This window comes from Necator americanus, chromosome V, assembly GCF_031761385.1.
Source record: "Necator americanus strain Aroian chromosome V, whole genome shotgun sequence".
Lineage (NCBI taxonomy): Eukaryota > Metazoa > Nematoda > Chromadorea > Rhabditida > Ancylostomatidae > Necator > Necator americanus.
Genome location: NC_087375.1, coordinates 3,163,915 through 3,190,365, shown reverse-complemented (window position 1 = coordinate 3,190,365; position 26,451 = coordinate 3,163,915). Strand labels below are relative to the sequence as shown.

The following is a 26,451-nucleotide window of genomic DNA, read 5'->3' as shown; positions in this document are numbered from 1 at the left end:
CGTAGAGATAAATAAGAATGCCTTCAAATGTATCGAATACGCGGTTGCCAGTTACAAATCACTGGGCTATTTGTTCCCGTGGTTGTTATCCGTATCACAGAGTTTATTAGATTCCATTGTTGGCCTTCTAGTGATCTTTTAGCAAGTTTGTTATATTTTTGTGTATGTTCATATTTGCACAATTCAAATGGTATTTCTAGAGCACAGCTACAAACGCTTTGCTACTTTCTTTTTATTTGTGATTACTTGTATTCTTGTTCGTAATACTGCACTTGTCACATTTGCAAAGGAAAAATCAAACAATGTGATGGTTGCTTAAAAAAATCATCAATATTCGTCAAAATATCAGGCTGGCAACTAATTTCAGTTACTTTCATTTATGTCTTTTACAACATTCATTCTCATACATTTGGCGGGTGTAGCGGAGTCGGTTAGAGGTGCGTTGTAGCCACAAGGTTGATGGTTCGGAACTAGTGCCAACCAAGCCCTTCATCCTTCCGGTGTTAATAAATTGGTACCAGACCTGTCTGGGACGATAAAAAGCTGAATTACCACATCGGCTGGTCCCCCGGAAGTCATTGTACAAGCCAACACGGATTTACTGAAGTACCCTTTGTCGGTATCGACATGTTGCAAACGTCCAGGCAGTTTGTAGATTCCCTCCTTGAAGAAGTTCAGGGACTTGTAATCAAATAACGACTGGAGGTCCGTTTTGAGTTCATCCTCATCACCGAATTAGCGCTCTTCCAGCCTGAGAGCGGAACAGATGGTAGTCGACGGGGCAATGTCCGGACTTTATGGGGGTGGGGAAGAATGGTCCAGTCGAGGCTGCGCAACTTCACCCGAGTCAACTATACGACATCCGGGTGCGCGTTGTCAAGAAGGAAACTTTCCTCTGCTCCTATCCCTCTAAGATTTGCAGCCACTCGGTCCCAGGCGGTTGCAAATTGCTTCTCAGCATTGATAGTAGAACCATGGGGCGGGAACTGCCAAGAAATAACTCCCTTGACATTGCACGAATTCCACGAACATGAACATGCCACATAGCATGATCCTTTTTGACTCGTATAGAGGAACAATGGGGTAAGTAGTAATGTAGTAGTAATAATAGTAATAGAAGATAAAGGAATAGCACCGCCAGAAACAGTCATCAAGGAGGAGCGTTAGTGATAGAGTATGGAGTATATAGAATAGATTTATAAGCTATAGTATTGGGCTAACAACTATATAAATCCCTAGAGCAAAATCTCTAAAGCGTAACAGAAATTAGTCCCCAGCCTTATATGAACAACTTTCAGTGTTCATTTAAAACATCACTTCATTTCAAACACAGTATTGCTGGGACTTTCACATTGATTGTTTTATCTTTTGTCTACATAGTCAATAAGAGTAATCACATATGTTCTGGTTGGTCTTTCTTTTTAAAGCTCTTCTTATATTTGTGCTGAAAGGAACTCTCTCGATACGAGACAGTTTAAGCCTTATAAATTTGAAGCCCACGAAACCAAACAAAAAATAGATTTGATTTTTTAAAATTTTTCTTAGAACTGGTAGATTTTGTTGATGTTCGCTAGAATTCTCCTGCCTATCCCTAAATCGCGTCGGTGCCTACGGTTCAGCGCGACTTCACGTGTAGAAGAATTGCCGGAGTGGGGCCATCGGTCACCTTCATGGTCCAGATGCAGGAGTATCACCGCAAGCACAACCGCTTAAATAATTGCACCACAAATCTCTTTGTTTTGATAAAACTATGGTTCTCAGACTGGATTGTAAACAATAGTAGGACATGTATCGGACTTTAAATAGCTGAGCCTACCTATCCTTTGAAAAGGGCGGGTTTAGAGCAGTCGGTAAGCAGTTCTGCTGTGACTGTACATTCGATCGATGGTTCAAAACCGCCCTGATACCTGCCAAGCCGTTTATCCCTTAGGGGTCGTTAAATACCAGACTCATCTGTGTAGCCAAAAATACCACCTGTCTCGGGACTTCCAAGTCATTGTATGGGCCGAATACGCATTTGTAGATCCCAAACGACTTTGAATTGAAGTGAACGCCTCGGAGCAAGTGGGTTTAATTAACGTCAGTCACTTCACCACACTTTCATCTTATGAAAACTTCAAAAAAATAACCTGGGGTATGAAGGATGCGACTCACAGAAGTATATTACTCCATTTTTTCTAAATGTGAATTAGTTGTAAACGAGGTCTCAAATAATGAGTTATTTTGAGCGTTTTTTTTTCGGAAATCAACGACGGAACCGCGTATTCTGAAGGAATATTATCTTCATCACTTGTAAACAACAACAACACAAGCAACAGGAAATATTTGAAACTTCACATGCAAATGTAGGAATTCATGAACGAAGCAATTGAGGGTAAGTAAGGGTTTAGAGAACAGATACCTCATGCATTTTATGGCAAATTAAAGAAACAATTTTATCAGCGGACTGGCAGTAGCTTATCTCAAGTATAGTTGGACATATTTCCTCTGGAACTCATAAAGATAAATATAGAAGTGAATTTAAAGTATAGAGAACACTTCGTTTCAGAATACTAGGCCACAGTTTAGCTTGAGCTAAGTTCTCACCTGGTATTATGGCTATTCTTTGAATTGATGTGGACAGGTTCAGCAGAAATGTGGATTTAGAATGTGCGCCTTCAATAATCCAGATCTTGCAATTCCCGCTACAAGCGGATATTTCCAGAGGATATGATCACAGGAATGTCGTTCAGGAGTACGAGCTTGAATACGCTTAAGTCTCGTTAGTTCAGAAAAACCTTGCGTGATTTCTGCTCAACGATACGACCTGTTCCTGGATAGAACAGCACTGAGTCATTGTCCGATGAAATCCAACTAATGTAAAGGAAACAAAAAGCAGATACTGCTTCACCTGTTCAATCATAGACGCTTTGCGGATTGAACTCGTTCTTCCAGAATCGTTTGAGGTTTAGTAACGCGTGTTCAGCCTTACAATGACTTGCAGGTGCTACCGGATGCGTCAAGTCAGTGTTTTTATCTTCCCAGACAAGTCTGGTACCAATATACCGACCTGGAGTGATGAAGGGGTTGGTTGGCACCAGGGCGGTTTCGAACCATCGATCGATTGCGCAGAAACAGCGCAACCTCTTACCACCTGCACTACCAGCTTTTGTTCTATTTACTCCCAATAAATTGAAGGAGTAGATGAATGACACAACATTTTTCCACACGGATTCTTCTGGATTACTAGGGGGAACCGAATTTCGAATTTTGTCACTTGTGTTCCAATTTATTTAAAGACAACACGTCACAGAAAATAGTTGTTGTTGAGATTTCTGTACGAATAGAGAGGGTAGGCGTGTAGTTCGTGAGTATTAGCACGATCGAGTTTAACTCTTTATAGATGTTTAGAAAAACAGCGTGGGAAATGGCCTTGTTATACCAAATCCGCCTACGAAGCACCTAATAACTTTTCACGTCCTCGGAGAGGAAAGACATTGTAAGCACCCCATTGGCTGAACGTGATCGCATTTATTTGTGGACGCATCCTAACATCCTCGCGATTTCGCAGTACATTGCCTTTAAGGAATGATATATCTCAAATATTTGCTTTGGTTTTGGTCTCCATATGGCACCGAAGTGTTTGAATAAATAAATAAATAAATATTTATATAGGTTTTGCCGCCTATCCGGCAGGAGTATACGTAAGCATCGAGAAAACGCTAAAAATTCTTAATTGTACGAGATTTCCTTTACAGTTGATCCAGCTGTTTGAAAAAAAATGAAATCGCGTGAAATTCCAATTGACGACAGTTTTCCCCGATGATTTCTTTGATTTAAAAGTTTTTTTTTTTAAATTTCTACTCCTAGGTACCCAATGCGTAGTACTTTTCCCACTATTGCAATGCAATTTGTGCTAACTATGTAGGCACTGAGAGGATTTCTTTTTAGAAATTTTAATCATTTTTCATTAAGTGCAATTTTTTATTAAGTTATTTGCCAGTTGTAATTTTGTTGTATTTGTCAAAGCTCACTAAGTGAAAGATTTTTACGTCAAGAGACTGCATTTGTCACAAATAATAAATAAGAAAATAGACAAACAGAATATGACAATCAAAACAAGCAACAATCAAAACAACAATAGAATTTACATTCTGTTCATTTCATTAGATTTATGAGCTCGTTCATATGCAATTCGGAATAATTTGAAAATGACCAGGATTGCATCTGCTATGTTAAAGAACTAAGACAAATTTCTAGAAAGTATAGATCGCCAGGAGACTATCCTCGCTTTCTTCCTGGAGGTTTCGCTCGTATTTAGTAGGAGGATGGATCAAACGGATAATAACTTTCAACTTGAAACCAATAGTAATTGGTTTTTTAAAATGTTTTTTAATTTGTTAATCAGTTAGATAAGCAATTTTAGTTGTGTACGTGAAAGGGATAGCTTACATTATCCAATTATATTGCAATAAATGATCGATCGGAGGTTCAAGTCCGCTCTAGTGCTCATCAGGCTTTTTATCCCTCCGGGGGTCGATAAATTGGTACCAGAATTGTCTGGGAGGATAAAAACACTGACTTGACCCATCGGCTAGCCCCTGCAAGTCATTGTACGGGCCAGTTACACGTTCGTGAACCTCAAACGATTCTGAATTGAAGTGAACGTGGTGGCGGATCCCAAGCGGATTGATTAACGTCAGACGCTTTATCCTTTATTGCAATAAAATGAATTATCACCGAAGAAAGAGGTGGGAAGTGGAAGCGGAGAAAAAAGTTGACATTAGCTGCTTGATTTGCTACAAGCGGCCAATCCTTGCAATGTGAACACATGTGTAAAATCAAACTTTCATTTTCTTCAAGATAATTATTCCCTGGACCATTTCCCATGCACGAAATCCAATAAAACGCATGAAAACCCAGTGGCTCACAGGAATTCGCGAATTGCGCTTTCACTAACTGGTCGTGACCTCAAATCCAGAGATTTGTCAGGTTTTACGTCCTTTCTAGAAAACCAAGTCGACGTGAATGTATTCATGTGGGAGAGATTTGATTTGACCTATTTTGGTTTTGGTTTTGAAGAAATGCTGATTCCAATAACGTGTTCATAGAAAGTGAAAAATGCGAAAAAAAAAGGTGGAATTCTTCTGTTATGAAGTACTCCATTGAACATTCCGAAGACTATAAACATAAACAATCAGAAAAAAACAAAAACAATTAGAAAAAACAAAACTTATCGCTTCGAAATATTAATCCAGCTCTCTTCGACTACCTTTATTTTTTCCGAAGGAAGTTGCGAAACTTTCAAAAAATTCCAACAATTTATGTTATTGCCAAGAAAAACTAGATAAGATTGTTATGAAGTCGTACGGAGATGAATATGAGAAATATTCTTTAATTTAATTTAATTCTGTATTCCAACAATTCAAATTTCGAACAATAGCTCAATAACAATAGAAAATAAATCAAATTCGGTAGATTCTTCTTATTTTAGTTTCAGTAAATAGTAAATAGAGTATAAATAATATAGTAGTAAATAATAATATTAAATAGTAAATGTTATTTCAGTAACTTCTGACCTTTAATTTTTTGGAGTCTAGAAAATTCTAAGAAATTTAAAAAATTAGAAATGGAAAAGAAGATTTCCCGTGGACATATGCCAATATATCTCTCATAACGTGTATCCAGAAACGAATTCCAACATCCACATTTCGACGGTTAGAATTGTAACTTCTTCTTCGGGGCAGTCTCCCTTTCTCGGTCGATAACCTAATTTCAAAAATCTGACCCTATCTATTCGGGTCACTATCTTACACATTCGATCGCACACCCATCACCTTGACCTGATAAAAAACGAAATACCGAGCACGGCCTTCCGCACGTTCTCTTCTCCTCTTCTCTATCCGACTATCCGTAGGTAAATCCTAAGGCGTAACTCTCTGAATCTCTTTGTTTTCATTTCTCAAGCGAATAGCCCCTCAAAATTTGATCATCTTAACATTTTTATGCACCAATGAATCTAAATTATGTTTAAATTATGTTCCTATAATTACTGACCATATTTCTCAAAATTTGAGAAGTACACTTTATCGTTTTATTCCCCACTTTATTTTTGAAAGTATTATTGGTAACATTGATTTTAATTGTTTCGATGTCTTACGTATTTAAGCTTGCATCTTCAAATGTCAAATAGGTGCATTATTTAGAAAAAGGTGCATTATTTAGAAAAAAAAATGCTCTTCCTGTATCTTAACTATCCCATTTCTTTGAAACTTATAAAACCAATGCCATCGCATTTATTCAAATATGCATATAGAATATTTAGCTCTTTTAGGTAGATTTATCTCTAAATAGATGTGATCCCTCAATTAGATTTTTCTAAATTATTTATATTATGATTATTAAATCATCTTGATCCCATCTAATTCCCTTTTCCAAACCTACAACATCGACATTCGAAGCAGAGCTGAAATAAAACTGTACTAAAAACACCATTTAACAGCAAGAAACATCAATTTGACTAACAGTCGTGGATGCACGAAGAAAAAAGAGCAATCCAGTACAATATCGCTTTAAAATTGTGGATATGTTAATCAAAAATAACTATGAGATTACTAGTTTAGCAAAGTCATTACCAAGCTTATCCATTAGGGTAAACTGACCTTTAGACCCTGCATCATTGCCTTTGTAGTACAGACTACGTTACGTTCGGGTCCCATTTGGCTTGAGGAGAAAGCGAAGATCCGTATCTTAAGCGACATTTTTCATTAAAAAGCTTAATTGACTTCTATGCCTAACCATAAATTAAGTAAAAATAAAATAGAATGAAGTAGATCAGAAAAAACAAATAAAAATAGAGTAAAATCTCCCAATACAAACTATCGTGGGAGCTTGAAAGAAGTTTGTGGCTGGAATTGAGGAGGCAAATCCTAATTATGAATTATTAACGAAGAATCCCTATGTGTACATGGATCAATTCCTATTTCAGTTATTTTAACTCCAAAAGACCTATTATTGTTTGATGGTCGCACATTTCAGCATTTCTGTGTCCTAAAAACTACGGTAACATTTAAACTCTCGCAAAAAACTGGAACTCTTTGGTCCTGATTAATAATTAACTCCACAAAATTACCTCAGCATATGCTAAGCAAAAGGAATATGCCTGAAATTTTCACATATAGACTGGTGTGGAAATATCTAGTCCTCAGGGCCCTTTTCGTAACAAAAATAAAAAAATAATAAGATAAAGCTGCATTTTTCTCAGGATTCATTGATTTTTTGAAGTCACTTTTGAGGACAATACATACTCCGGTTCAGCGCCACGGATCCGCATACATTAAGATACAATTTGGAAAACTATTCCTTTGTTGAAATACTTTTAAGTTTTCTAAAAAATTCAGTGCCATTACAAAGTTTCCGTATAACCTACATAGACACCTCAACTCAGGGCTTACTCCTTTAATGATTTTTTTGGAAAAAAAAATAATAAAGAAATAAAGAAAAAAGAGTCTTCATCGGAACACAGACATAGTTCTAACCCTACGAGCAGATTTTTCGTGTCTCCATTCGGAAAAGTTGAATGTAGACGTATTTAGGTCAGTGATACAACCGTTTACAGCCGTATCTTTCGCGATTATCAAGTGCAGCGCTCGTATAGTAACCTACAATTCAGTCAATTCTCAAAGAACCGTACTCTCATAGCTTACAGTACCAATTTTTAGTCTTTAGCCCTCAAAACTCCTCCTTTTTTCTACTATCTTCTAGTTTTTTTTTTCAGAAGAGTTATTAGAACTATGTAGGTTTGTAACATGCCTCTAATTTTTGTTCAATTTCCTTTTTTTTTCTTCCATTATTTGAGCCGCACAACATTTTAAAGGTCTTTCGGGATTTTAAGAGGTTAATGAGCCACAGTTGCTATCTATCTGCTGGTACGAGATATCAATTCTTCCCATTCTTTCGGTGGTGCGCCGAATTCGGCAGTTCGGGTCAACTACTTGCAGCGGTTCTGGTCGTAGTCGGTGTCGAAGAATTAACGCCATTTTGCGAGTTTGCACGCGTAAATCATCGTGTTCTAAGGAAATAATAATAATATGATATAAATAATAATTTTTCTTCAATTTCCTTGTCCTCTCTTTTTGAAACCTTGGTATTACTGTATTACTGAAGCGTTATCCGCCAGGAAAAATACTGCGCCTGGTTCCACTGACGATAGAGAGTCCCAATTTTTTAAAGAGATTTTTTAAAAAGAGAGATTGAGTCCTAATTTTTTGAAGAATTTTCCAGCTGAGCCAAATGTATTCTCTTCTCTTCTTTCCTTCTTCTTTGGTGCACCATTGGCATATGTGAATAAGTAGTTAAATAAATAAATAAATATATTAATTAATTAATTGTGAACTTGATTATCGTTTTCTTATTCCCTCATTTGAAACCCCTTGAGGTCATTTTTATCCCATTAAACACATAGATCATTGCGAATTTTTTTTTTTGCTTCTTGCTACGTTTTATCCCCTCCTCATTCCTTTAGTCTTTGTTTCATTTGAGACATCGTGTTCTTGTTTCTACGACGAAAAAAAAAACCGCCGCAAAAGGCAGTTTCTGCTTATCAAATGGAAGATTCGCGGAAAAAAGTTTGCGACGTAGCGGATTCCGGAGATATGTCATCGGTGAAGCGATTTAATGCACGATACTTTACGTAAAAAAAAAATTGTCCGTTTAATCATCACATTTACGATTTCGTTAGCCGCGTGATGCAGCTTTTTCGTTCCCGATCATATAATAGCGTAGCAAGCTCTCGATATTTATTATCATCATATTATTATGTTATTATTTTTACAAAAAGTCACTAAATTGTTATTGTAAAGTAAATAAATTGTTATAGTCATTAAACGTTATTATTTTTATATGTATTATTGTGTATGAAGTGACTTATTTAAGATTTATTTAAACGACTACACCACTTTTGTGAAACAATGTAAACGTTTCGTTCTGAAGAAATCCGAAAAGTGAAAAAAAAAAACTCGGGAAAGGAAGAAAAAGTGAAAAAACTCGAGAAAAAAGAAAAAAGTGTTGGTCCTTCCGAGATTGTTAATGAACTTAATCGTCAATGGATATTCTACGATGCAGTAGTGACAAAGTTATTAGAAGGTGAGGTAAAATACAGTATCCCTAGTACATAGGCGGCTTTGTACAGATATTATAAACTTGTATTGTTTTATAATATGTATAATATAATGTAATAGTATAATATAAGCTTAAAATATGAGAGAAAATAAAATAAAAAATAAAAATGAGAAAAATAAAAAATAAAAAAAATACAAAATAAAGTAAAATGAGGAAATAAAATAAAAGTAAAATAAAATATGCATGAGATTTTTGAAATAGGTATAATAATAAATATAGTGACGAATAAGTAATTATAACAGTAATAAATGATAAAGTAATAATAAGTAACAGTAATAGTAATGATATATATGTACAGTATAATAGTACTGTAACAGTACTTTTTTTATAATACAATATGTATAATATAATAAGCAGTGATAATAGTAAAAAATTATTAAATAATAAATAATAATAACATTAATAAAATTTGAAAAAAAACTAATTAAAAATTTAATTTTATATAAGTATTTAAATAAGGAGGTGAGCTCTTTTTAGAGTGGTGAAGGTTCCGTTTTTCTTATGGTTAAAGCATGAAAAGTCAAGAGAATTAAAAAGCGTGGGCGGTTGCCCCCAGATCATGATTTCTGTAATGCATATATATATATATATATATATATATATATATATATATATATTCATATCCATTTGTGTGTAATCGTTATTTTACCGTAAGCCTCAGAATGAATTGCAGCGGTTCTTCTTTTTTCCTTTCCTTTTTTTTCCGGGAAAAATTTTCTACAAGATTACAGAAGACTAGAAAATCTGTCTATCTAGAGTCCCGGAATAATCTTTTGCACAGTACTGAAAATAAAATCGTTCATTGTTCTCGAAATCCTCAAAAATACGAGTGAAGACTACTTTCATTCAGGATACAGAACAACAAGTTTCCCTGATTATTTCTGCTTCACAGCTCTACCCTCTGTTTTTTCTTCCAAAATTCTTTTTTGAAATCTCTTCGCTTGATGTCATCCATCTTTACTTTTTTATTATTATTTCCCTATTCAAGTAGCTTAGCTCGTAAAAATCGAGTGTCGACAGATATCCAAGAAAAAAAAGCGCGGTCGTCCATTTGTTAGGAAACTTAGCAGCAACATTGATTGAAACGTACGTTCAATGAAATTCAAACTATATTCTTAGAGGCATCACCTCAACCACGAATTTCAGGTGGATCGGGGGGGGGAAGAAGGGGGGGGGGGGGGGGAAGGGTGATGATCTGTGTTTCTTAATTCCGTAAGATTTCACGGTCCGGAATATTCGTTGAGGGTTTTGGGGTGCTCCAATCGAGCTCCTTGTAGAAAATAACGAAGCGTATCTGTTTTCCCTCCTCTCCATAGATCTACTAATACACCCAAACACCACCAGATTCCTTTAAGTTACTCCAGGAGTTTGTCTTTTTTTCTGGATTGAACTGATGTGGTTGGTTCGCAGTTCCGTATGTAGTTAAAAGTGATTCTCGTTGCAAAAAATTGAAAAAAAGTATATAATTAGGCTCGGACTAAATCACCGTTCAATAAAAGGCAGTTTTCTGTCTACGACTGCGAAAAAAGCTCTACTATGAATCTTCAAGGAATCTTTAGGAGAAAAAAAGCAATGGTAGCCATTTAACCACGTTACCTACTTTAAGGAACCGTTCCGACAGACTTCAAAGGATAATGTGTATCTAATTTATTTAATCGTTTCCAAGTGATGTGTGTTGTGGTGGTTTTGAAGAACGGCCTGTTAGAATTGAAATTTTAAAAAAATAGATATATTAAAAAATTTTAAGGAATTAAAAGTTAAAAACAAAAGAAATGAAATATTTCAAAATTTTAAAGAATTTAAAAAAAATAAAAATAAATAACGAAACATTTTAAAGAATTAAAAGAATTAAAAATAAAAGAAGAGAAATAGTTTAAAATTTTGAAGAGCTAAAAAAATTTAAAAAATTAAAAAATCAGACGTGAAGTGAAATGGCACGAGATTGGCATCAACTATTGGTGTTGATCGAAGTACTATCGATTTACTCAGTCCACCAATGAAGTCAATTGAGTCAAAATCAATCAACCGGAACCTTAAACCCTAGAGCAACACAGAAGTTTGGGACATATTTTGAATTTATTTCTTAGTTTTATCGATAAAAGGCAGTTTTTTGCCTACGACTACGAAAAAGTGCTCTATTACGAACTATGGTGTAGCCCATTTCACTTATATTTGCATTATTTCTTATTTCTCTCTAAAATAGCATTCTTCGCCATTTCCGTCAATTCTCAACTTTTTCTTCCTTTTTCTTTCTTTTAAAGATCAGATTTTAAAAAAAAAAATCTCCTTAGGCGCCGCATATCGCTACACAATTAATTTTCATATGACGAGATCGAGACACGGGAGATCATTCATTCGGAGGGAAATCCCAGCTGTTGATTAGATTTATCTTCAAATTATGTAGTTGTGAGATCCTGGATGTGCCAACAAGTGGATATTTTCGACAAAGCTACTTAAAAATATGTTTTCATATATTACTATTTGGTTTTTAAATCCTAAACATAAAATCATGTCTAAAAGAGGATCTCAGCAATCGTTCCCTGAATTTAGGTGTATATAGTGAAGGTGAAACGTAAAAATTTAATATTCGTAAAAATTCTAATACTATTACAAAAAACAGCCAGAAAAAAAAAACCATCTGTTGCTTTTTCTCTACGGGCTCCTCCATTGTATTCACATATATTTTTTATCAATTAAATATTTGTATTTTAATACATATATCACATATGTTTGTATTTTAATACATATATCACATTAGTTTCTATATATTATATAATTATGTTTAATTAATATTGATCAATTTATCAATCTCTAATTTTTTTTTTGTTGATCAAATATCTCTCGTCTCTTGTTGGGGCTTAGAACACACTCATAGCCCGTATGTGATGTTTTCATCCTCATTGACAACTAACTAATTACAACACAATAATAACAATTACATTAATTTTAATTACAAATTTATTTATTCCAAGGAGGGCGGAAATTCCGAGTAGGATCGTTTCGAGCCGGGTAGTCGCAGCGAAGCCTCTTACTATTCCTATGCTTCATTCACCTGGTTCACTAATTCCACGAACAAATGGAGTGTTATTTATGTCCAGAACAATCGAAAGACTTTTTTTAGAAGTTCGGATATTTCTAAAGATTCGCCTATGGTCAGAAACGAGATTTACTGCAACATGTATATGTGTGACATCGTTTATGTTTATGTTTACGTTTTTCTCGTTTACCTATCTTTTCACCATATTTTCACTATTTGGAGATTTTTCTGGATCTTTCAATCGATACTGATCGCTGACAATAGCTGTCGGAAATTTTTCGGATGAATCGTTGTTGATTTCTGGAATCACTAAGTGATTAATGAAGAGATGTAGTGGATTTTTCGAAAATATTTTTCAGTAAATCCACAGTCAAAGCCAGCAGAGGTGAAGTGGGAGTGACGAGAGCAGCAATAATGGGTTGCATAAATTACGGATGATGAAGCATTGAGTTTTCGTGGATTTAAGGTCATGGATGAAATATTGATTTTTGCATAGATCATGCAAGAATTATTGTAAGATCATGCTTTAATGTTAATAAAAAAAACTGACTATTGTATTTTCCACATAAAGCATGAGGCCATAACACGCTACATAGGATTTCCTATCTACGATCCCAATACATTTTTTCCCGAGGTCCCCTTAGAACTTTGTCCTGTATGGCCCTAAAATTGGCTTGTGCTTGCAAACAAATACAAATACAAACATCAGCGTTCATAAAGAACAAGACGTCTGATGACTCACAAGGATAAGGTCTGAGTCACCTCGCTCGTCCTTATCCGTGTGGTTTCTCTTCTTTGTTCATAATTTATTATCTTTCCAGTTCTAAAATCATCAAAAATCCATGGATATTACAATTTTTCTCTCTTCGTCTAAGGAGGTAGCTTAAAGGCACGTATCACGCGGAAATTGACGGTGTTGAGGTCTCACCACGAATGGATACAGTTCAAGAGTGTAATCATGATCACTCTCAATTCACTGTAATAATCCGGAGAAAAAAGTTGTGAGAAATAGCCGATTGTTTGCATCGGTGTCCGCTACGATGAAACTTGTTACGCGATAAAACGCGAACAATTCCGTCATCGTCCATCGTCCGCGATCCAATTAGTATAACTCAAATAAGCAGCAGATCTAACTTGAGTCCATCGGAGACGTGTTGTGGGTTGCTGTCGTTTCACAAACTGTAATAAGTTTCATCGTTGTGGACATTGGGACCCGTTGCTGTTTCACACGATTTTTCTGGACTACTAATGGGGATGTGACCACCGTTTATAATTGTGAACTACACCGCTTCGGGCCTCGCTCTATTCGTGAAAAGACCTCAATACCGTGAATTTCGTCTCGTGATACGTTGCGTCTAAATTTATTCTCGTTGTCGTTTTATTCACTGGTGTGGTGTCCTCGTTTTGTTTAGGTTACCTTCCCTCTCTCCACCCCGGTTTATGTTCGCTTTTCTTGACCTCATTTCTCGTTCATCTGCTTCAAAAGATTTCAACTGGAAGGTCTTCGCGTGGATTTACTGTTTTTTTTTTCTGAATTTAGCTAGGATGGAATTTCCAGCACTCTAACCCTAACCCTAACTCACTATAGAATTAGCATAATCGTTTCAAATGGTATTTTTTTTTTCTTTCGACTGGTCATAGCTCATCTTCCACGAACCCTTTTTGGCTCAGTGGAAGGCGGATGACAGAAACATGAAAATCAACATCCTGAAAACCTAGCTGTCACGATTCGACAGTAAAGGCTTATCCAGAAAATCAGTGTTAGATGGTGGTAATATAGATGGTGGCGCATTACTGGGCCGTTGTGTCAAGGCCGCTTGGACGACAGAAGATCAGATAACTCAACGCGTGCGCATACCGACACACTTTATGGTATGGAAAGGAACGCCCATTGACGAACTCAACGCCTCAACCTAACTGTCTTGAGTTTTATCCGAGTAGCTCAGGTTTACATTGCTTACATCTACGTTACGTGAACGAACTACGGTCCACCCACAAAACCCCCAGCAGGCCCCCCGCCCCCCGGGAATCGTTTTCGATCCACGCCCCGTTTACCGCATAAAACACACATAGATACCTGACCAGGTCAATGTAAATGGCCAACATTGGGAGATTCGGAATCGGTTCCGACTTCTTCTCGTACTCCTCGTTTTCATCCTCGTTGATGGAAAAACGATGGGCCGTGAACACCATCGTTGGCGGGCGCCGATTCACCACCCGTAAAGCTAGTTTCAAATCATTCCTGCTGCTGTACCACTCCTGCCTGTTTAACATATGAAAACATTTACGAGGCGTGTCCAATCCGTGATTCTCTGGAATGAAGACAACTAGTCTTTGTGTTCGTTCGAGTTGTCGTGGTTCGAAGCGTTGCTCGAGGCTGACACGATGTTTTCGATACGTTACTTGGATAAGTTTGAGACTATTCAATGTTTCTATTTTCTTCAACGCCCATTTATTTTTTTTTCCAGAAAAATTGAATGAAGGTTTGCCATATTTTTTCTGGAAATCTAATATAACGCACTAGTGACAAAAGCTACATAGATATGTCATTTATCAATTATGACAATTTTTTCCTCTCATCTTTCATCCAACCTCGTCGCTATTCATTTTGTCCACAAATTCCACCCGGATTGTTTTGCTACAACTGACAATCGCATAGTTTTAACTCCCCGGGTGAAGGTTACTGAGTCCTGACCGGAAATCATTGAACCTTTTCTGTACATTTGTATGCATTTCTTTTTAAATTCTATTTTGCTGATATGTCATAGTTGAGTTCGTAGATGATCTGACTTCACCTTTTTTCCACGTCTTCCCTGATCTGTTTGTTTGTTGTTGTTTTGTTGTTTTAGTTGTTTTACGGGGAAAAATGCTCATTTGACACTCTACGAAAACAACTTAGAAACTTTCAGTGTGACAATTTTTTTATCGATTGAAAAGTAAAAAAAAAATTAATTAAAAATTTAAAATAAATAAATAAATAAATTTAAAATATTCTGAAGTTGCTGTGAAATTTCCAGTACAAATCTACTACTCTCATCCATTTATTTTCTTTGCACTTCTTTAAATAATAATGCTTAGAAATAAAATTAGAATGCTCTTCCATCCCTGTCTTCCGATCCGAAATATCCTCACGTATTATTTTTATATGATAAACCCGGTGTTTATTTATTTTCTCTATGAAATAATGGATGATTTTTTTCCAGATAAATGCGCTTGTTAGCGCTACTAGCGGTCTGTACCGTAGTAGCTGCTGCAGGTGAGAGTCCGCTTTACTTTCTATAACCACTTCTCTCTCTCTGTTTTTTTATTGATTGACTTTCTTTCAGAGATCGTAGATCCGTGTAAGCGTCAACCGTTTCGTGGTAGATGTCCGTCAAAAAACGGTGAAAGCCCAAAACGGTCACAATTCGTCCTACGCTATTATATGCGTAATGGCGAATGTGTCAGTTATCCGTACGGTACGTTCACCAATTCTTCAATCTCACTTTTTTTTCCCACTCGAATCCTACCTCTATTTGTTGTTGGTTAATATTCATGAGTTAATCGGAATGCTAAATCGCCTTACGTTTGAAGAGATGATGATAGGACGATGCGTTGCGTGGATTTGCCCTAGTTTTCGAAAATAAGATGTCAGAGCGGGAGACCATCCCGTCGAATACGAAAAAAAAACTGGCAAACAGATCCGAGGCTGTGGTATAGTCATCATACGAAAGAGCAATTGGAATTCTTAGGATTTCTCACAGTAGATGCGAGTAAAATCAGGGGATCACTCGGAAATACTCGGTGACTTTGACCGCGATTATAAAATGAGCATACAGTACACAAGTTCTTAATAGCCTCTTGATTATAAAAATACAAAATATTTTTTCCTAATTTTGAAAAATAATAAATATATAAAATATTTTTCCTAATTTTGAAAAATAAATGCTAATCGAATTTTTATTAGGATATTATTATTCTTCCACCTTTTCCCTCCACGGAGATACATCCGCTGGGTATGCCAAGGGTAGGACTACGGTGTGAAAATAAATAACAAACAACTGTGAAAATAACAACTAACAAGGTTGAAGAGACCTTCCTATTTTAAGTTCACATATTTGTCCTAACTAAATTCTGGAAGTGTATTTGAAATCAGCACCTCATTTGCTTTCGAATGATATTTCCAAGATCTAATTTCTTCTCCATTTCCAAGGATTTCAACGGTTTCGCGACGGATAAATCCGTTGGAGTCGGATTTTGGAATAGACACACAACTACGGAGAATAGCTGGCGCTACTGAATGTGAGATGAGCCTGGAGAGCAGTTTTGAGTTAGAGAAGCTACAAAATTGCCGAAAAATGCTTGAAACAAGGAGAGAATGTGACCAAAATTAAAAATTCTCCCGATGAGCCAAAAAAAATACTGTAACTGATGCCAGAGCTCAGAAAAAATACTCGTTCAAGTGGCGTTTCATGTCGATGCTTTGATTGTTTTAATAATTAATAATTAGTCCTAATAAATACATAAATAAAAATAGAAATAAATTATCAACAATAATAAAAGTAAGTGATTGGAATAATAATAATTTTTATTAACGAGTATACTAAAGGGATATTCACGCTGATTTGCTGAGATGACCTAAAGTCTCTCTTTAGACAACGCTCAACACCTGAAGACTATTGAGACTGACATCATCCGAAAGGTTTTGCTCAAAAATTTGCACGATTCCTCCAAAATTATCCACGTAAATTCTTATTAATCCTATAACTTTAATATTAACAATGTTTGTATGATAAAAGACCACATTTGAGGATTTAGAGACTAAATTATCCTGCCATAACTTCCAGAATACAATAAAAATAAAGTACCACAACCAATTTATTGCAATTTATAGCAATTTTAAAATAGCAAGATTGTTAGGATGAAGCATGATATTTATATATAGTATACAAAAGAAACGAGATCGATTGGGGATGGAAGGATGGAAAAGCGCCGCGCTTTCTTTTCCCTAAATTTAAAAGTTTTTCTCAGTATTTCATCGACTCAGATATTAATTTAAGCTTACAACTTCAAACTCCGTAAATCCCATTTACTGGCAGGATATTCAGAACAACAAGGAAATTTATTACTGGAATTCTTTCGGTTCCAGTTTTTTTTTCGATTTTCAACCATATAGAGTTACCGATTTGAATAGAAATTTTCAAAACTCCCACTCTTTCTCGAAAAAAAGTAAAAGGAATTACGACTAAGAAACCCATGGAGCTGCTGAAAATCTCCATCACATACCTCATTCTGGCCGGTCACGACTTTTCTGGAGTAAAAAAAAAAGTCATTTAACTTTTGGAGAAGTGCAGATTCATTAAACACTTAACAAAAACATTAAATAGGACTATTATCCAGTTCCTAGAAATTGTGGTTTCTTTTCTTTATCAGGAACATTTGCATTAAGGTTTTTTTTTTCTTATAGCTGCATAGGAGCTCATTAGAGTATTTTAGAATACAGAATTGGCCCATTTCAGTTTAGGAACTTCGAATTATTCCCAGGAATCTGAGGTTGTCCATAGACTTAGTCTCCATAGTGTTGTGCTGGATCGTTTCAGCAAATAATCCGGAAATGGAATTACTTATTACCCCTTTAACTGTAGCACAAATATGGAGAAAATTTTATCTTAACGGGTCTATAGGAGTTTGCCAAAGGATCTAGGGCAATTAATTTAGGGCACCTACTCGTTACTGATGATAAAAATCTAAAATTTCTAAAACAAGTAGTAGCCCTGAATTTAGATTTTTTTAGATTTTTTTAAATACTTTTTCATGCTGGGCAAAAGATCCAGAATAGCAAAGGAAGCATCTAATTGTAGCAGATACCTTCAATGTTGGGGTAGGTGTAGCGCAGTCGGTTAGAGGTTCCGCTGCTGCCTGCACGATCGATCCGGGGTTCGAACCCAGCCTAGTGCTCACCAAGCCTTTCATCCCTCCGGGGTCGATAAATTGGTACCGGACTTGTCTGAGAGGATAAAAACACTGGCTTGACACATCGGCTAGCCACCGCAAGTCATTGTATAGGACAATTACACGTTCGTAAACCTCAAACGATTCTGAATTGAAGTGAACATGGTGGCGGTGGTCCCAAGCGGATTGATTAACACCAGACATCTTATCCTTTATCCTTTATCTCCAACCTTCCCTCACCGTTTCGCACACACACACACACACACACACACAAACAACACAACTTCTTTTCTAGGCCACTGCCCTAACGATGGATCGGAAATACAGTTGTACCGATACAAGGAGGAATGTGAGGATGCTTGTATAAATCCTCCTCCAGGTTAGATCCATGTTTAATGTTTCAGATCTACTTTATTTTAATATTCAATGTATTTCTAATGCTTCTTTAGCAAAAAGGTACATTTACGAAGAGTTTTGTTCTCACTCAAAATGTTTGAGGTCGCACAGAACCTCATAAATGTTTATTTGTTCCTTTTTTTTTTGATTGTATGAATCGCTTAGCGAATCTCGGTTCTCCAAAAGATGAACTGGATCAAACCTACGGTACAGTAGCTCCAATCGGTAACGAGCTGCGAAATGTTGAAGTGAAGGATCTGGCCGCTACCGAACCGACCACAACACAGGTGTTTACCTTTGATTGGAGGAGAATGCGCACTCTAACCTTCTTTCTTCCCAACTTTTTCCACTGATAACTAACTTCGATTCACCTTCCTATACCTTTCTGATCTATCTCTTCTTTTTCCTATCTTTTGCATGGAAATTTCATCTCAGGTCTTCACAACAGCAACATTAGACGCGATACGAAGAGAGGAACCAGTCAAAATCACAAATCCACCAAAAAATCCCACCACCAGAGAGATTACTACAACGATTGCATCATCGACCACCAGCACAGAACAATCTAAAACAATATCCACAACAACCCCCTTAATCACAACGGAAGATTCTCCCTCACCTACCACAACTACTGAAGAATTCAGTAGAACGACAACAACAACTAACACTCCGGTTACGGTACCAGAAGCTACAACAACGACAACGTCAGCACCAAGCACAACCTATAGATCGTCCACCACATCTGCATCCGATCCACCTACACCCACCACGACGACAACAACAGCAACACTATCCACAAAATACGGCACTACTATTACTACCACTACTAGAAGAATCACTGCATCCCCTTCTACCGCATACACCCCTGAACAAACGTCTATCGTTCAGGCTTTTACTACTAGCACAACTGTGACGACACCTCAAACACCGGCAACGGTCGCTCCGAGGACAGGTGAGGATCAAAGTTGCTTTTTTGTTGAGAAATTTATTAGAATTTCTGCTGTAAATACTGTCAACGTGTTTATCAAAACATTTCGATGTAACACGACAGATATACTACGGTCAAAACGACATGAAGCACGGTGCAATTGCGTACGCGGCTTCTCTCGAGGCGGTGCGGTGGAGCGTAGCGGTCAGGAGCGTTCTAGAACCCGTGCTGGCACTATAGATGCGATAGTCGGAGCTGGTGCTCTGATCCACTTCACTTTTGAACGCTTGGGGAAGGGACCTCCTTTAATTCTTTCGGGCGGTTGGCGAAATCACCCTCTTCACTTTTGGGCAGTTGGCGAAAGGAACCCCTTCACTTGAGCTGCACCCCATCAGCTAAACCCTCTTCACCTGAGGAGAGTCCAGCTACTCCCTATCGCACCTATGGCTGGCACCACCCATCGCTTCAGATTGCGATGGTCAAACCTCGATTCCATCCGCTGTCTTCACCGCGACATTTCGTGCGCGTACGCAAATGCACCGTGCTTCATGTCGTTTTGACCCGACTATATACGAAGGTGTTAGTACAAAGTAACACTAATTGCACAATAAAATAAGCATAAAATGGTGTAGTCGGGTCAAAACAGCATAAAGTTCGGCACAGTAGCGTAAGAGGCTGCGCTCGAAGCGGCGCGGTCGAGTGTGGCGGTTGAGGTCAAGGCGGGACCACCAGCCAAAAACAAGTCATCGCTTCAATCCGAACGAAGTTGGCGACGGTCCCACCTCGATCCCAATTGCTGCACCCCATTGCGCCCATTTGAGTACAGCAAATTACGCAGCTACACCGACTTTTATATCGATTGGTTAATAACATAGTGTCGAAGGTATGTTTGGAATTTTCAGTGAACTTGTGTGAGAACAAATATTGTATGTAGTTAGGTCAAAACGACATGAAACACGGACAGCTACGTAAGCGGCTGCGCTCGAAGCTGCGCGGTGGAGCGTAGCGGTTGTGATCGTGTAATAATCCTCGCTACCGCCACCCATCTCCGCAGTTCGCCATGGTCTCATCTCGATTCCAACCGCTACGCTCCACCGCGCCGCTTCGAGCGCAGCCGCCTACGCAACTGTCCGTGCTTCATGTCGTTTTGATCCGACTATATATGCCTAAGTTCTTTAGGTCATTCGTATTCTTTACATAGCGCTCTATTTTTTCTTGGATTTTAGCTTTAAGGACGAAACTCATGAAAAGTTCTTTTCTGATCCAGTCGTCTTGAATTGGTCTTCATTTATATGTGCTTCCGTTGCTGTGGATTTCAGGAGATTGCTATAGAATTCTTAGAAATCATGAGAAAACCTGGATTTTTTTTCTAAACCTCTAATCAGGGATCATTGCTACAAAAGTGCATCCATGCTGGTGACGATTATTTGTTGTGAAACTTCACATGGTTCTCTTTTTTTCCCTGTTTTCCTTGAGTTTCCCATGGAACTTCCTTTAGAGTGCGAGTTTGTCTTAACTTTTTATTGTTACAAGTTTCACATGAACATAAAATCGATCATAACTTCCGTTTCAGTGCTACTGTAATGTAAGTACATGCTAAAGCTTTAAAGAAATGAGAATGTTTTGTGTAGAAAAAAAAAGCTGATTGCTGTTCTTTCTCAGAATGTGAACGACGCCGTGTTAGCGCTTCCTCATCGTCAATACGTGGAGCCTTTGTGCCCACCTGTGATCCACAAGGTGCATTCGAAAAAGTACAAGTAAGTTTCTGATGTCAGAAATGAGTTCATTTCGTAAGAGATCATTTTTGGGTTCTTTATGTTTCCAAGAATTTCTTTAGTGTGAGCCTGATGGTCGCCAATGTTTCTGTGTTGATTTACGAGGAATCGAAATACCACTTAGTCGCACACGTAACGGACAAAAACCGAATTGTGATGGTAGGCTGACGAATTTCACGTTAAAGATGTTTCATTTTGGAAAGAAATTGATTTGGTTCTTTAGAAATACAGTCCGCACCTGTTCCAAAAACGAAGGAATGCGTAGGAACAGCTTCACGAGGTCCGTGTTCTGCATCTTTGAATAGATGGTACTATGATGAACAAGAAGCAAAGTGTAGGGTAAGTAGCTCGATGCTTGCATTTTTTCATTCGACAAAATTTTTTTAAGAAGAATAAGAATTTCATGTGCATGATTACGACTTCTCGACAGTAAAACAAAAAAATGCCAAAAGTTTAGTTTAGAAGCTAAACTGCTAGAAAACTACAGTATAGGAATAGATGAAGTCTTTATAGGCATCTTTTGACGGAAAAAAAGAAAATTATAATAATCAATCCTAGAACATATGAACTTATCACTTTATATGTTCGTTGTATGACATATTATCCATAATGTGTCGAATACCGTAAAAACTTCTCAATTGAATATAGTTAGAACTCTTCTCAATTGATGCTTCTATGGATGACAAGCTGAGATTTCAGAGATTTGTGTACTCTGGCTGTGGTGGAAATGGTAACAACTATGAGACGGAGGACTCTTGCTCTCAAAGATGCGCCCCACCACCAATGGGATTGCCAAAATGTGAAAAGGTCAGTGATTGGAAGTTTTTTATTCTTTGCGTGGAAAATATTAAAGTCCAACAAATGGAAGGAAAAAATGGAATATTGTAAATTGCAGTGTAATTTTTTTATTGTCGTCCTGTTTAGGGTGAACCATTAAAGAGCAAGTTGGGCGTCACAGTGAATTGTGCGAAATCGGATTGTCCATCCGGATATACATGCAGCATAGTGCAGCAGACTAGTGTTTGTTGCCCGGAGAAAAATAGTATATCTGGTCAGCTAACCTCTAATTCGAGCGATATTTGTTCAATGCCTAAGGAACGTGGTCCTTGTGACAAGTATGAACTACGATTCTATTTCAATGCAGAAGTCAAGGTAAGTTATGACGCAGACCGTATAATTTTCACTTTCCTTATTCCGCTTATTCCCTTAGGAATGCAAATATTTCTTCTGGGGAGGTTGTGAAGGGAATGGAAACAATTTTGAGAACGTGGAAGAATGTGAATCTGCATGCGGCATAGTTAAAGGTGAATTGGTTTGGTTTCTTGATTTTATTCTCACTAAATATGAGTATTAACAGACTATAATTGCAGTGAAAGAGAATCATTTGATGAGTACCCGTCCGCCGACTACCAGCAATCGACAACCATCTTTCAGAACTACTCAAGGGATCCGAATCAATCTTGGCAGTGGATCTCGGAATGAGGAAAGTGCTACATCGGAGAGGTTAGTGTTCCGTGGAAGTGGGAGGTTTAAAGTTTATCTTTGTATTCAACTATTCGTAGTGTCCAACTTATGGTGCACCGCCCAAATGTTTTTCCCATGGAGGTTTTCGACCCGTTGATCACGAATAGAACACTCATTTCATAGGGGCACCGCTCTAGAGATTGGAAATCACTGTTTGTTATCGCAGCGGCAGTTGTAGTTAGCACACCCCACTGACGCGTTGCGTATGCGTGCGGTTTGCGTTTGAAACAGGAGCGGAACTTGGCTTGTTTTGACTTTGTCCACGATGAACACTCGACAGAATGAACTGATGGAATTTACGTAGGAGGACTTAAAAAGAATAAACTGTCGGAAAGTGACTTTGACTACAATCACAGATGCATTATTAAGATCAGTTTATTATTATTAAGAGCCGGTACTCCTACCCCTCTTCAGTTTTAGACAGTTGACAAAGGGATCCTCATCACTTCAACTGCACCCTATAAGCTAAACCCCATTCACCTGAGGAGTGTCCGGTTCCTCCCTATCGCACCTATGGCTACAATGACATGCTAGCGACAGCTAATTTTCTTGCAGATTTGGTTTCGCCGATTTCTCATATTTAAAGCGGTTCCCCATGAAATGAATGTCCTATTCGTGATCAGCGGGGTCGAAGACCCCTAGAAATCCCATCGGGAAAAGTTTAAGAGGGGTACTGTTTGCTGAATAGTACCCAGATGCTTAACATGGTTTTCCTGTGTCACTTCTTCCATTCTCTGCCCACTGAACCTATTTAAGTCAGCAGGAGTATGTATGGCAATTACTTTTCTGCTATGTTTTTTAAATTTCACACTGATCAACGTACTAAACGACCTACTTTCAGCTCCACCGCACCCGTATCCGAGACTGTACCAGCTGCTGTTGTCTCTGTCGCTACACCCCCCTCCCGTTTCGAACCAATGCATCTTCCTAAGCATCCTTCTTCATCCTTCTCTATCCATTCTTCATCCGAAAAGAACGGAACCACTACAGCTGCATCATCGGTCCATGTGGCGCCAACTCGTGCACCATCTATTCCGCAGATGGCACTGCTGGAAGGTAGTGAGGAAAACCAGGCTGACGGCGGTAATAATGCTTACGTTAACATCTTTTTAACTACGATGAACACGCATGCTTATCGCGCACCCACACTTTTTTTGGTTTTCTGCACAATCTCACTCAACTTATTGTAAATTAATAACGAGGGTACTTTCTCCAGTAAGTTTTCAGGAACAATCTAGTTGATTTACTAATCACCCACTCTAAAAACAAATATGAACCTTTTCATGACATTATCATGGAAAGGATAAAGGTTTAACAGTATTGCCATCCTTACTGGATTTTTCTAGTGCACACATAATTGTAGAAAAATGTTAAGCAACTCACTCACACCTGCCTTACTAACGTTTTGAATTAACCGCATAAAACTGGCTTTTTTCATTAAAAGCATCCGCAGTATGTTATGATTTGAAAAGAATGGGTTTCTTGATTAGACTTTCTTTAATGAGATGAAATTTTAATCGTTTTTAGTAATGGCTTCGGTTGTGCTATTAAAAAATCCGCCACCAGAGCATTAAGGAGAACTCTCAACTGCAAATTTTTATCACTTTAGGTGTTGGAGTTCACTCCAAATTTAGTCGGGAAAAATCAAAAGTAGGAGGGCAATTTGTCATCTTTTCAACTTCAAAAAAGTAGAAACGATAGGAACGTCAAGGTTTGCATAAATATAGAAGAAGTATGTCTCTAGCGCTCTGAAAAATTGTACTGCGCGAAGTTTACTGTAAATAATTCTTCGGATAATTAAAGACAGCATGCCACGGAATCGATGACGTTGGGAACTACCTGGGACAGTCAATGCGCTGCTCACGCTGGCTCTATCGGTCGCTGGCAAACGCGGCGCCCATGCCGTCTCTTTCATCTCGGCGTGACAAGTTTTAAGGTGCCTAGTAGGAAAATTCGATCAATATGACTATTTTACACACCATTCTCTCCTTTTTTCTCCACTTTTCCACTAAAATTAAGAGGGATTCACCGCGATCGCACTAATACTCGGGATTTACACCTCTCACCCAATCTTCTCGTGGAATGATCCCAATGCCGTTAAATTCGTGGTGTGCTGCCTTTCAAAGAAAATTTGCGAATACAACTTAACGAATACAAGTTGATAAAGGCATTGGAATCAATCATTTTCATTCTACCACAGTGGAATGAATGATCCTTAAACATTGTAGAAATGCATATAAAATAAGGAGATTATGCGAAAAAAACAATATTGTAATTTTTCCTTTTACTTAAATGTTTCAAAAACTGACTCAATTTATCCTTGATTTCTTCTCGGGAAGCTCCAAGATTTCCAGCATGTCTAACACATAATATCCAACTGCTCTTTTCAACCATGGGATTACACTGTGCCTGCACTTGCATCTCTGACTCACATTTTTCCTAGAACTTTTAGTTTCATTCTACATTATATTGCAAATGTTTGAACGAATTCATCTTTGAAGTGAACCGCTGTCTCCATCCAAAGGATCCTGGAAACTGTCGCGGTCAATTCATTCGCTGGTATTGGGATAATGAACGAAAGGTGAGGATGATACGCTTAAATCATCTCCTTTTGATAGTTGTTAGTTATGATCAGTATGAGTGCTTTACAAATTTCAAGAAACTACTGATAACTACTGACAATCAAAACTTTTCAAATCTTGTCCTAAAGGTATCAGGTAGCTGATGTAGTTGAGAAACTTCTGGAAAATATAGGGCCGGGGTATAGATTACGAGTACGAGCACTACTCCTCTCAATTTCTCCTGATAGTCAAGAAAAAGGGCGTGGGAACGACGTTTTCTGCTACGTAGTGTCTTAGAACGTCCCCCTACCCCAAATCAGATTTTTCCCCCATAATTTTCCCACGCCTGTTTCGTTACGCTGCTTTTGGCGACTTCATCGCGGCATTATAAGTACTAAGTACTCTCTTCCCTGCACCTCCAAATTTACTATCTCGATAAGTCATACTATAGTACAAATTTGCACAAGCACTTTAAGGTCAAGAGTACCTTAAATTTGGGTAGTTAAGGTGTTTCATTGCGCGGCTGTTTATTGCAGGTCAAGGTAAAGTGTGCAGTTAACCTGTTAGGGAACATTTAAACGGAAAGATAGAGCAAATGATCAACAACACTGTAGCGAGCGATGACAAGGTGGGAGGCGAAACGACGGAGAATCCTTGCCAGGGGTGATTATTAGGTTCATCCGTTCGTAACGCAAGAAATTGGGTCAAACTTGACCCATAAGGGTAATCAATGTCAACGCTGATCACGACTATGCGTAGCCCGTAAGCGATCCTCGAGCAAAGGTCGATTGGATCAGTTCGTCAGTTTTTCGTGTATTCGATGCAGATTTACCGCTTTGAGTTTCTGGGATGCGACGGGGATTTGCTGGATGAGGATACTTGAGAGTGCTGATTGTGGATATCTGTAGGTCAAGGACAAAAGCAAGAAGCAAAAGCAACTTTCGATATTATTAATTTTGACCCTTTTTTGCTGTAGTGAAACATCCCAGCTCAGACTTTCTTGTAGACTAATCACTATTTTTACGTATTAAAGAAACATTCAAATTTACTCAAATTTTCTAAGATAAATCGTGAACTTCTTCTGTGATTTTGTTTTTTAATGTTTTTGAAGTATGATCTACTTACCCACTATATTGATCG

General features: G+C 37.7%; 1 protein-coding gene across 2 annotated transcripts in view; it reads left to right on the top strand.

Annotated features, from left to right (window-relative positions):
- Positions 1-9,082: 9,082 nt before the first annotated feature.
- RB195_012790 (uncharacterized protein) overlaps positions 9,083-26,451 on the top strand; it is a gene marked incomplete at both ends in the record, with an annotated part of 33,931 nt that continues 16,562 nt past the window's right edge. Inside the window, 15 exons of one of the 2 annotated variants that reach the window (XM_064202330.1) lie at positions 9,083-9,123; positions 12,556-12,614; positions 15,523-15,654; positions 18,423-18,506; positions 18,689-18,810; positions 18,959-19,475; positions 21,114-21,208; positions 21,289-21,385; positions 21,450-21,565; positions 21,926-22,033; positions 22,151-22,378; positions 22,437-22,530; positions 22,597-22,729; positions 23,592-23,833; positions 25,252-25,331. In XM_064202330.1, coding sequence (XP_064058210.1) covers positions 9,083-9,123; positions 12,556-12,614; positions 15,523-15,654; positions 18,423-18,506; positions 18,689-18,810; positions 18,959-19,475; positions 21,114-21,208; positions 21,289-21,385; positions 21,450-21,565; positions 21,926-22,033; positions 22,151-22,378; positions 22,437-22,530; positions 22,597-22,729; positions 23,592-23,833; positions 25,252-25,331 — 2,148 coding nt within the window. Of the gene's footprint in view, positions 9,124-12,555; positions 12,615-15,403; positions 15,453-15,522; positions 15,655-18,422; positions 18,507-18,688; positions 18,811-18,958; positions 19,476-21,113; positions 21,209-21,288; positions 21,386-21,449; positions 21,566-21,925; positions 22,034-22,150; positions 22,379-22,436; positions 22,531-22,596; positions 22,730-23,591; positions 23,834-25,251; positions 25,332-26,451 lie in introns of those variants that run through there. The other variant, XM_064202329.1, reaches the window with a different exon arrangement.